Source organism: Diaporthe batatas (genome assembly GCF_019321695.1).
Source record: "Diaporthe batatas strain CRI 302-4 chromosome Unknown Contig00009, whole genome shotgun sequence".
Lineage (NCBI taxonomy): Eukaryota > Fungi > Ascomycota > Sordariomycetes > Diaporthales > Diaporthaceae > Diaporthe > Diaporthe batatas.
The window spans coordinates 489714-501905 of record NW_025408556.1 but is presented as its reverse complement, the minus strand read 5'-3'; the positions used below and the strand labels follow the sequence as shown (position 1 = coordinate 501905).

The 12192-nt window shown below is 58.1% G+C and overlaps 3 protein-coding genes across 3 annotated transcripts; all 3 read left to right on the top strand.

The window, feature by feature from the left end:
- Nucleotides 1–206: 206 nt before the first annotated feature.
- KVR01_008175 (uncharacterized protein) lies at nt 207–969 on the top strand (the record flags this gene model as incomplete). The annotated part of the gene is made up of 3 exons (XM_044792363.1): nt 207–487; nt 552–812; nt 885–969. 3 exons carry the CDS (start codon nt 207–209, stop codon nt 967–969), a joined length of 627 nt encoding a protein of 208 aa, XP_044643153.1.
- Nucleotides 970–1558: 589 nt separating this feature from the next.
- Nucleotides 1559–3874, top strand: KVR01_007926 (uncharacterized protein). The gene is made up of 3 exons (XM_044790294.1): nt 1559–1581; nt 1651–2347; nt 2423–3874. The coding sequence occupies exons 2-3, from the start codon at nt 2153–2155 to the stop codon at nt 3497–3499; spliced, it is 1272 nt and encodes a 423-aa protein (XP_044642904.1). The 5' UTR covers nt 1559–1581; nt 1651–2152; the 3' UTR covers nt 3500–3874.
- A 5205-nt stretch (nt 3875–9079) lies between these two features.
- KVR01_008035 (uncharacterized protein) lies at nt 9080–11935 on the top strand. Its single transcript, XM_044793335.1, has 2 exons — nt 9080–10031; nt 10104–11935. Exons 1-2 carry the CDS (start codon nt 9595–9597, stop codon nt 11116–11118), a joined length of 1452 nt encoding a protein of 483 aa, XP_044643013.1. The 5' UTR covers nt 9080–9594; the 3' UTR covers nt 11119–11935.
- Nucleotides 11936–12192: the final 257 nt, after the last annotated feature.

Sequence of the window (12192 nt, the reverse complement as noted above, 5' to 3'; positions counted from 1 at the left end):
CTGACCGCAACTGGCAGTTGCAAACGTCGCAGAGGTGGACGAAGCTGGGCTCTTGGGCTCTTGTCTTGGGCTCTTTGTCATCCAAGCATCGCATCTTCTGGGCTGCGGAGCACTCTGCCCGTTTCTTCCCTGTCGAAATGCGGCTTAGTCGGTCTTGATCGGTCTTGATTTCCGCGTTCAACGTTCAACCTCATCGAGCTGCATGCATGGCCCTCACTCGGTCTTTGTACAATGATCCCACGATGACAACAAGATCCCTGACGAGGCTTCCACTTCTCACCACCTGCCAGCCTCTGCCCCTTGCCCACGCCGTCCAGCTGGCACCATGGAAGAGATTTGCAAGAGGCCAGGCCTTCGATGCCTCATTTGACCCTGACGACCTGGCAGAGGCCAGGAGGTGGCGTCAGGGCTTCAGCGAGGCTGCCATACCCAAGGGCACAACCTCATTTGCCAGGTCGAGTGGTCCAGGTGGGCAACACGTGAACAAGTCCGTCTCGACGCCTCAACGTCTCGACCCAGATGCACTGACATGCCGCCCACACTGTCCGCAGGACTGAGACCAAGGCAATCACCACCTGGTCCGTGTCAGAACTGAGCCAGGTCGTGCCAAAGCTCATGCGCCCTCTGTTGCGCTCCTCCAAGAACTACGTCAAGGGGAAAGACTGCATCTCGTTTCAGGCGCAGACAAAGCGCGACAGGAACGCAAATGCCGACGAGAACCGGGCCAAGCTGCTGGAAGAGCTGCACCAGATGTACAGTGATGCCGTGCCCGGTGACACGAGCGCTGAGAAGGTGCAAAAGCACAAGGCACTGTAAGCCGCCCTCTTCCTCTCTCTCCGACTCACCCACAAGTCGCCAGACTCAGACAGCTAAAAGCCGGCCAGCGAGAGGTCATTCCGAGAGTCCAGGCTGAAGGCGAAGAAACATCAAAGCTCAAAGAAGCAATCCCGAAGGGGCGGTTCCGAGTAGGACGGTGCCTCGGCTTCACATAAATAATAAATGCATCATCACCACCCAAGGTACCTAGATAGATGGACCTAGCCCGTCACACGCATATGAGATGGCTGCTGGTTCAGACCAAGACGCTAGGATGGGAGCTCTCGATAGGGTCCAGGGTCCAGCTTCAACAAGCTCCCGGGAATGACAGCGACAGCCTGCATTGGAGCATTGGAGCATTGGGGCATTGGGGTCCTGTCAGGTCAGTGACAAGACAAAGACAAGACACGTCGCGAAGGACACCAACAAACGTTGAGCAGTCCAACAGCTGTATAGGTCCTAGCGGGCGGGGGGTTGTGGCCGTTGGGTGCGGCCATGCCGATTCCTTATTGCACAGCAGCCGGGAATCGATTGCATTTTCTCGATGATTGGCTCGTGAAAGTGAGGGGCAGCCGTGGTCTGGCTCTGCAGACTGCAGCTGACGGGCCATCTCACGTTAACAATAAGACAATTGTGAGCACAAGCACAGGACTACAGCAGAAGAACACTGCCAACCGGAGCCATCTTGGACATCTCCCCTCTCCCAGATTCAATGCCACGCCTCCGATCCACTTGCTGGCATATGACTCTGATTAATGCGGTCAGGTAAGATCGCATCTGTTTTTTTCCCCCTCTCTTCTGACCCTCGTATAAGCAACCAACAGCCCAGCCCAGCCCATCCCAGCTGCCCAGCCCGACTCAATCGCCTTCTCCCGGGATAAAATAATACGGAGACGGCTGACCCACAGCCTCCTGGGGCCTGGCCACTTGTTTCTGCAGGACCCTGAGACCGCGCAATCTCTCCTTCTCAGGAGATATTGACGAGGACAACAACGACAGAGATAGCGACGACTAGAAATCATCACCCGCGGACTGCAGGGCTTTTGTCATCACGGTACCGACCCCAGCGACCAAGCAGCAGCCTCGCCCATCGCCTGACGACGACCTCAATTGCGGGGCGCGACCCAGACCGGTCTCTTTCTCTCTGCCCGCGTCCGTGGAGCTCACACCGACAGACCGACAGTCTGGTAGAGGGGGAGACACAGTACACACATAGACGAACCCACGCGCGTGAACCACACCGCATCGCAGGCAGACACCCCTACACCTGCACAAGCATACAAACACACCTACACACATACACGTACACACACACACACACACATTGACACACACAATGGCGGCAGCCGTCCAACAAGCCGGCGCCAATGCCGGCCAACAGCCTCAGGTCCAACCATGCAGGTACAAGGTTGGCAAGACACTCGGGGCAGGGTCATACTCGGTGGTTAAGGAGTGCGTGCACATCGACACAGGGCGGTACTATGCCGCAAAGGTCATCAACAAGAGGTTGATGTCGGGGAGGGAACACATGGTGCGCACACGAGTCCCTCCTCCCTCCTCCCTCTTCTCTGGGCCATCATACTGACACGCCCCGGCGGCCCCGCAGGTCCGCAACGAGATCGCCGTGCTCAAGAAGGTGTCGATGGGGCACCAGAACATCCTGACGCTGGTCGACTACTTCGAGACGATGAACAACCTATACCTGGTGACGGACCTGGCGCTGGGCGGCGAGCTGTTCGACCGCATCTGCCGCAAGGGGTCGTACTACGAGGCCGACGCGGCCGACCTGGTGCGCGCGACCCTGTCGGCCGTGGCCTACCTGCACGACCACGGCATCGTGCACCGCGACCTCAAGCCCGAGAACCTGCTGTTCCGCACGCCCGAGGACAACGCCGACCTGCTCATCGCCGACTTTGGCCTGAGCCGCGTCATGGACGAGGAGCAGTTCCACGTGCTGACCACCACCTGCGGCACCCCGGGCTACATGGCCCCCGAGATCTTCAAGAAGTCGGGCCACGGCAAGCCCGTCGACCTGTGGGCCCTCGGCGTCATCACCTACTTCCTGCTGTGCGGCTATACCCCCTTCGACCGCGACAGCGACTTCGAGGAGATGCAGGCCATCCTCAACGCCGACTACAGCTTCACCCCCGTCGACTACTGGCGCGGCGTCTCCGACGGCGCAAAGGACTTTATCCGCCGCTGCCTCACCATCGACCCCGCCCGCCGCATGACCGCCCACGAGGCCCTGCAGCACCCCTTCGTCGTCGGCTACATGACCGGCGACGGCTCCGACAAGGGCGCCAACCTGCTGCCCACCGTCAAGAAGAACTTCAACGCCCGCCGCACCCTGCACGCCGCCATCGACACCGTCAGGGCCATCAACAAGCTGCGCGAGGGCCAGGCCGCCGCGGGCCTCATGGACGGCGCCAGGAGCCAGGAGCCCACGAGGGGGGGTGGTGGTGGCGCGGCCTCCCCGCCCGCCAGGAAGGAGGACAGCGGCGTCAGCATGGCCAGCAGCCGCAACAACGACTCGGGCTACGCCACCCAGCCCGACGGCGACGTCGCCATGGGCGAGGCCCCGCCGCTGGCCCAGAACCAGGTGCCGGTGAGCCTGAGGCCGGGCATGGAGGTGAACAAGGTGGTCGAGACATCCAAGGGCTTGTGGACGCCGCCCAGGAGATGAAGAGGGGAGAATGACAACGGGAGGAGGGCGGGCGTAGGATGGTGACGAGACAGCAGCAGGGAGGGGGAGGTTCGGGGTCGGGGGGAGGGGAGGAGAGTTGCAGCGTTTGCAAAGAGATGAATTCATTTCATGATATCCGAATGTATCAAGCCTATACGATGCATTTCTTTTGGTATATATCTGGGTAGACGGGACAACCCGACGGGTGAGCATGTTGTTCGCCCTACGGGCCAGGAGTTATGTATCCAGCTCAGCCCAACACGGGAGCTGGTAGAGATGTGCAGCCTTTTTTTGTCAAATATCAATCATTAGGGCAAACCGGTGCAACGGGGCTTGTGACGTACAAGAATACTGATGCCATCCTCAACTTCATGACTATGCATGTGCCTTTGACAAAGTGCGCTTGCTACTGAGCTTGCACTGGTTGAAGTGACCAGCTCCATCTTCGATATTGCTAGCTACGGACGGACATCCGGACATCAAAACCTATGCCTTCTGTCCCATAAGACTGACTCTATTTGGCAAGTGTCCTCGTGGTACTTAGCATTCAACAGCAGCACATCCATGCCGTCGATGAGAAAGTACGGATTTTGCGCTGAACCCAGGCAAGCTCATTCCGGTGTCAACTACACCTGGGCACTTCATGGACCACCCAATAGTGAGTGCTCCTTGCCTAAACCCACGTAGGATGCTCTAGTTTAGACTGTCCCTCTGCGGAACAAGCTCCTGGAGAGAACTGTACGAGGCAACTGACGCTGGGATAGTGCTATAACATCCCTCTTAATAAGTTCCCATTCAATAGGTTTATTGGGTGTTGACTCTTGGTGGCATAGCTAGGTAGGCAAGTAGTAAGCCACATGGCAAAGCCATGATGATAAGTGATGTCAGATTTGTAGCTATAGAATCAGTCTTGCTTGCTCCCCGGCCGTGATCACCAGCAATCCATCTACCCGAAACACACACAGACCACGGGGATCGTGATCACATATTCAGCAGTCAGGTGGGCCAAGTCAAGACTACATCATCATCATCATCATCACAGCAGCTCAGGCCAGCCCGCCCAGACCGAAAAGCCTAGCCCAAGCTCATGCACAAGCCCACGGGCTCGCTTGGCGACTGTGTAGGGAGTACACAGACAGAACCCAGGCCCCGGCGGCTGTGTCCCGCCATTCTGGTCGAGGCCACGAGGGCCAAGACTGACATGGCAGACCACACGACACACACAGCCTCTTCAAACCCAGATCCGCCCACATCAACCTTAGACATGCATACTAGATAGACTAGATAGATAGTCAGGAACGCGTCCGTACCCCGTATCGCGTGTCAGACAGCAAAGGGGCGGGGCGAAGCGCCCAACAACAATGCCGCCGGGGGGTTCAAGGAAGCCGCTGCCTGCCTCCCAGGGGCGCAGGAAGAACGATGGACCGGCCAGATTTGGACGGACGGACGGTCCGGGGGCGGGAAACACGGCAAGTCCGCCCGCAGAAGCTCGGACTGTCAAACTCGACACACCATCCGCCCTGCCGCCCAGCACCCGAGGGAAGCTCGCCGAGACCCGCCAGGAGCTGAAGGGTTCGCTTGGGGGGCAGCCCACAAAAGTGACGTACATGGATAAAGCTGAGGATTCTGCTCTTCATCTCCCTCGGGTGCAGCAGGCAGCTTCTTGCGCGGGATAGAAGGATATGAACAGAGCTCGGTCCCTCGGCCTCTGCCTCTTTGCTCATGTCTCGGTCCTGGGTTCGGGTGAGGGTTCACCAGTCGCGGCAGGAACAGGAGGGATGATGGTCAAGAAGGCTCGGCACCGAAGTGGAAGACTACCAGAGTACCGGGCGGTCCCACCCCCAGACAGGAGGGCAAGACACCGAGCAAGCACAAGCTTGTCGCGCCCGGGGGTGGTCCGACGAATCCGAACAGCGAGATGACCGGAAGACCTTGCTCCCCTCGCACAATAAGGTTGAGTCTCTGGCGCGACGTTGGCTCAACGCGCCCTGACTTGGCGCTGCGCGGCAGCTGCAGCTAATAAGCTTCTTTCTGATGATCTACAGTGGCAATTGACTTCTGCCAGACAACACATGTGATTCAGGCCCGGCCAGTACGGTCAAAGACAAGCCCGGGGCTGCCGACCAGTTCTCGGGGGAGACCCAGTGTCATCGTGCCATCCCATCCCAGTCAGCAGCCAGTTGATCAGTCAGCACTGGCGTGGTCGCGCTTGTGCGTCGTGAAGTGGCAGACTGTGACTGCGTCTCTAGGTGCAGATCCGGGTGTAGAAGCTTGACTCGACATTGACCTTGAGTCGGTCCAACGCAACTCTGAAGTCTGCCGGTATAGCATGGGGGCCAACCTATGTCAAAATGCCAGGCTGGTTCAGCTGTCCATGGCCGAAGACAAAAGTCTGGTTGTCCATTTGACTCCCCCCTGCCATCCAAACACGCGACCATGGGATTCACAGGTCCTGCGCGAACCCGGCGGGTTGGCATCTGGTATGGGCAAACCTAACTTGACATAGTGATCGGTGGTGGATAAGAAAATATATTAATAAATCAAAGCGTAGTTGACCCACTGACAGGAAGGAAAGGTAGGCTAGTACTCCGTAGGTCTAGAATTCGCAGCAGGGATATCTTGACCGAAATCTTCGCGCTTCGGACCCTGTACCGAGGTGGCCGGCGTGTCGGTCGATTGTCAAGACCCGCCCGCCAGATGATCTTTTCACGGCTGCACGCTGGCGCTAATAATGTGGAGAATATGGTCCGGCGGAAAGGCGAGATCGAGATCGAATTTTTCAGCGCGCAGAAAATTAGATGGATTTGTGAATGGCTTTTTTTTTCCTTTTTGCATGGGTAGTCAAGACCCAAGACCCAAGACCCTTGGATATCTTCACAGCAGATGTTTACTGTTGGTGCAGCGGCAGGTTGGGTCGCGATGTTGGCGTAGCGTACTGTGTATTTCGCCGTTTATCACAGTAGACTACACCGTATACCGTATCAGTCGCATGCCGTCGCACCCGGCACATGGGGATCTACATGTCTTGGCTGCTGTGCACCAACGCTTCCCACCGTCAGCCCCAAGAGATTTGCAAGATTTGTTAGCCGCAAGCAGTGTTGGGCACTGCAGCCAAGGGCTGACACATAGCGTACCATCTACGGTTCGATTTGCTCTACTGCAACGACGCGCTGGCATTCTGCCTGGCCGCGATAAAGGCGAATGACACGCAGATACGTTGATGAGTTCGCGGCCGGAGCGGGTCAGGTAAGGTGAGTGGGGGAGCCTGTCTGAAGGTCGCAATTGATCGACGCGCAGCCAGTTGCAAGAATCATCCGACCGACTTGATCGGGGTTAGATCGGTTGGGGCGTGGACCCTTGCACATGTTTCCGTGCAAATGTGGGCATGAATTGACTGGTGGTGATGGCAGCTCGACATCTGCCCAACCGAGACCCTCATCAGCCCTTCCTTTTTCCTTGGGGCCAAGACAAGCCAACAAGCAACGATCTAAACAAAGAACAGGAAGCTGTCATGGCAGTGATGACACCAAGAGGACGGTCCTGGTCGCGACAGAATTGGGCAAATGCACGGTGAGCAGTGCCATGAAGTCCTCGATCCTACAAGCCAGATTTAGGTTGTCGAGCGGCTCTGGGTAATTATTCATCATCATCTAGTCCAAGTAATCACCACCAGCAACTGGCTGGCCCTGTGGGGCCTGCTGTCGTGCCACCCTCAAACCGCGGGATGAGGTGGATGGCTGGTGGTGTGCAGATGTACCGGTACCTCGGACCCACCCACAGGGCGACAGGACCAAGCGCTGGCGTTTCTCAAGGCGGTCCCTGGGCGGTCAATCGAATGGGGAATCGGGCACGGGACCGGGATTCGGAGCGCAGCAAACTTCCATTCCATCCAGTCTGCCAGTCCGCCGTCACCAGAAGAGTTTCAGCTTTGTCGAGAGCCGGCGGTGATTAGGCCTGCAGCTTAGGTCGAAGCACGCCGCAGAAGCACGCCGCAGAAGCTAGGATGAATGCTGTAACAGCCACGAAAATCGGTGATGGCTTCTTTTCTTGATCTTCCGCAGGGTATACTAGCGTAGTCACTGGCCAGTCGTACGAGCCTCCAGGCCTCCTGGTCCTTTTGTCCTCGCTGAAGGGATCCATGGATGGGGTAGCTGAATTGGCATGTCTTGCACGATGAGCATGTGGGTATGGGGGAAATGAGGTGCGGCGAGGAAGTAGCTCCTCTGGTGGTGTTCCGCCTGTGCCGCACACCTAATTGTAGGGGACATGCTGTGCCGTGCCCTCGCTGACAACCGACAGTACTATGCCACCTCGGGGGCGGCTCTGCTGACGAGTGCGGAGCGCGGTGATCCTTCCGGGCTCTCGGAGTTTCTGACGGATTTTATGCAGCAGATTACGTCCGTGTGAAGGCGCCCGTGTGGAAAGATAGAGACTGATTGACAACGGGCAACGGGCAACCAGCGGGGACTAGAGTTTAGAGTTTGTTTTTCTGTTTTGTCAGCAGATCAGAGAAGGAAATGGAGAGTGCAAGAGTCCTGTGTAGGTGTCGGGCTCGTGGGACGGGCTGGCAGGCTGGCAGGTCGGACACTTTCCGGGAGACTCGGGGCCCGTCCAGGCTGGTGCTGTGTAAGCTGGTGAGCAGGGAGCGCTGATGTGTTTGGGTGTGTCACCACTAGGGTAGCAGGGCGTTGAAGCGAGTGCTAGAGGGCTTGGCAAGTCAATAAGCGTTTGACGTCAGGACGACTCGGCGGCAGATTGGTGTGTTTGTGTGATGTGGGGAGGCAGAAGACGGGCCACGATGGGCTGGGGGCTGTCTGGTGTGCTTGTCGGACGAAACATATATATACTTAGGTCGTCCATAATTCCTGTGGTTGTGTTGTGTGTTGTCTTGTTGGCGTGGTGTTGCGTGACTTGTGCATACTGTGTATGTCGGCATTGCGAGTGCGTTGGACAGACAGTCGGACACCGACTGACTGCCTGACTGACTGCCTGACTGCCAGACAGGGTGACAGGCTGGGGGCGAGCGAGGAAAAGCAGGGAGCTCGGCCCATGCTTGCTCGCGTGCCCATCGGGCTCGGAAGGCACGGATGGGCCCTCGACACCACTGCGCTGCTGATCCCTGCCCACAACAAGGCTACATCAAGGGCCAAGAGCTCCCAGTTGGGTCCAGGCAACCAGGGTACAAGCTCTGCAAGATTTGCGCGCCTTGGTACCCCATCTGACCCGTGGTGAACCGCCAAAAAATGTACTATGTAGTATCTGCGCAGGGAGCCCCTGCCACCTCACCCGCCCCAAGTACCGATACCACCAGTGCCAGCAGGAGCCAACATGTGCCAACCCGCCGCTGGTGTGCAGCAGCGAGGGCGTGGGACAGACGTCTGAATGAAGCGCAGCGCTCGCGACTTCCTCGGGCACTTGGATCCGCCCGACCTTGGGGGAATCAGGGTGCTTCCGTCCCAATTCTGACCCAGGCCATGTCTGCCTTACCGCCCTGCAATGCCTGCATTGCATTTAGCTGCTTGCTCCCTCCTGGGCTGGCTGACAGTAATAATAATAATAATAAAGGGTTGCCCTGCCTTGGAAAGTTTTCTCCTCGACTGGCCCTCCCGAGTTTTGTTACACCTTTTCTGCGACTCGCCAGCCCGCCTGCAGACACAGCTAATAAACACCGAAGCCCAGACCCTGCTTCCCTGCCTGCTGGGTGTTACCTGCTTGTTGCTGCCGTGCGGGAGTCTCGGCACGAAAGGACGAAAGCGACGACAGGGACGACGAGAACGGGCCTCACCCTCGCCCCCCGACCATATATCCAGCCATCCACGCACCAGGCTTCTCGGCTCCGACTGACTGGTTGTTCTTCCGTATTGCGTCTTGCGTCTTGCGTTTGCGTCCCCGAGAGTTCCAGCCCAGTTGACTCATTGTCGACCATGATATATATGAGCAGGCAATAGCGTCATCCATCTCCAATCGCCCACCTCGCCCACCTCCCCCAACCTCCCTTGCCCAAAGTACCGATCCCGCCACCGGCCGGGTCGCTACTAGTCCGCTGCTCTCCCACCCCCTTCAGTCCGGGACAGGCCGCCATTGCAACAGCGAAAATGCACGACGCAAACTCGTTCCTCGGCCAGGCTAAGCCAAAGCTGCACATCCCACACCTGCAGTGGCCCCGCGCATTAAACATCGCCATCCCAGAGCACTTCCGGCCCGCCAGCAGCAGGAGCAAGAGGAGCCGTTCCAAGAAGCCATGGCGCCACCCGTACCGCGACTCCAACACCGTCACCAGGCTGCAGCGCTCCTTCAACCCCCTCGACGGCGTGCGTGCCTGTCGCCGCCATAGGCTTTGCTGGTCCGACATTCAGTGGGTCGCCCTGGCTGCCCTGATGATCTTCTCAGTCACCATCGCGCCTATGCCCTTGTTCTTCAAGATCGCTATTCCCATGGTGTCGCTTCTCGTGTGCTTGATGCCCGCAACCAGGCAGTTCTTCATGCCCTCCATGTCCATCTGGGTATACCTGATTTACTTCTTCTGCAGCCGGTGAGTTCCCGTCCCATTTCGCGCCCTTGCCCCTCTCCTGGCCCCGTCCACGAGCTGACCACGGGTCGACAGCTTCATCCCTGTCGAGGTCCGCCCTCACATCTGGGTCAAGGTCCTGCCCGCCCTCGAGAACGTCCTGTATGGCGCCAACCTGTCCAACATCCTCTCGGCCCACACCCACCCCGTCCTCGACTTGCTTGCATGGCTCCCCTACGGCATCGGCCACTTTGGCGGCCCTGCCGTCTGCGCCCTGGCAATGTTCATCTTCGCTGCTCCCTCCACCACTCCCGTCTTCGCCAAGACCTTCGGCTGGTTGGCCATCACCGGCGTCACCCTGGCCCTGGTGTTCCCCTGCACGCCGCCTTGGTATGAGAAGGAGCACGGTCTGGAGCCTGCCCGTTACGGCATGCCAGGCAGCCCCGCCGGCCTGGCCCGTGTTGACCAGCTCTTCGGCGTCGACATGTACACCACCAGCTTCTCGACCGCCCCCGTGCCCTTCGGTGCCTTCCCCAGCCTCCACGCCGCCAACGCCACCCTCGAGGCCCTGTTCATGAGCTACTGCTTCCCCCGCGCACGCTCCCTGTTCATCATGTACGTCGCCTGGCTGTGCTGGGCCACCATGTATCTCAACCACCACTACGCCGTCGACCTGGTCGGTGGCGCCCTGATCGCAACCGCCTACTATTACATTGCTCGCACCCGCTACCTACCCCGCCAGCAGCCGAACAAGCGCCACCGCTGGGAGTATGAGTACGTCGAGATCGGCGAGAAGCCCAAGACCCTGGACGAGGAAGAAGGCTACATCGGCGTTGGCGGCGAGTACGGCATGGGCCTGCTCGAGAGGAGGAGCATGCACCTCAGCGAGGATGACGAGTGGACCCTGGGCAGCAGCTCCAGCTTCTCGTCCACGTCCACGCCCCGCACCAGCACCACCAGCCCCACCCTGATGTCCCCGACGACGCCCACCGATCCCGACTTCAACCACGTCACAATCCCCATGAACCTCAACGGCCAGCTCATGTGGGGTGCTGGCGAGCGCGGATCCACGAGAGACGACGAGGTGTCTGAGGTTGTGGTGGTGAGGTAGTCGCAGGTGCAGCTTTCGACGGTCTCGTTGCAGCCGTGCAGGCATGGTGTCACCCAACGCCAGCAACTGCTGCAAATGGCCCAGTCGATCGCCTCGACATTTAAATAAGCAATCGCGACCCCCTGGCTAGCCGGGCCCCGACCAGGTCTCCAACGCGCCGCTTAGCGGCCGCCTTAGCTTAATGGCACCTCAGCCCTGCAGCCCGCTGCGGGTAGTTTCGCGTCGGCAGCAACCGAGAAGGAGCCCGCTCTGGTAATATGCCAGCCGATGACTACCGCCGCGTCGACCTTGGAATTCCCGAGCGACCTGAAGTCGGATCAGAACGACATGCACAACGGAGACCTGGTCCAGCTGCTCCGTTGTCGATTGCAACCAGCAGTGACCCCTTGCTTGGGTCCAAGGGGTTCTCAAACCTCCGGAACACCTTGATTTGTGCGACTCTCGCTTCATAATTACTTGATACCCCCGTCCAAAACCCTGGGTTGTTTTGTGCATAGGCGATGCCCTAATCTTTGGCGGCGTAACCTCCGAAGCATTCCATTTTGGACAACAGAAAACAGCATTGTAACGGCGTTTCGTTGAATCAGCGCAACATCGCTTCGGAAAGATTTATGGGAAATGAATTAGATGGGATGGGTTTAATGGTGAAAGGCCAACAACGATAGGAAATAAGAGGGCTTCCTTCAGGCATTCAGCAACGGGGCCTGGGATCACGCGGGAAGGAAAGGGGAGATGATGAGTTCCGGCTAGTCCCCGTTGTGGTATAGTGTGTAGAAGTAATAGTTGCAATAATGTAATGGGAGACGAGTTGAATGAATATGAGAAATCTCTACTGCTACAATATGTGCGCTTGCCACTGCCCAAAGCTTTGTCAAAGGCGTGGGCAAGATTTCAGCCACGGGTGGTCGAGCAAAGAGCTAGAAAATGAGACACTGTCCTGGGTTTGAGGGTAGAGTTTATCAGATCAGAACAAGTCGAATAAAATGGAACAGGACAGGCCCAAGTCTTGCGATCAGCAGCAGGCAGTGATTTTCCTCTGGCCAGCGGCTCTTGATTATACAGCCAAGTCCGATC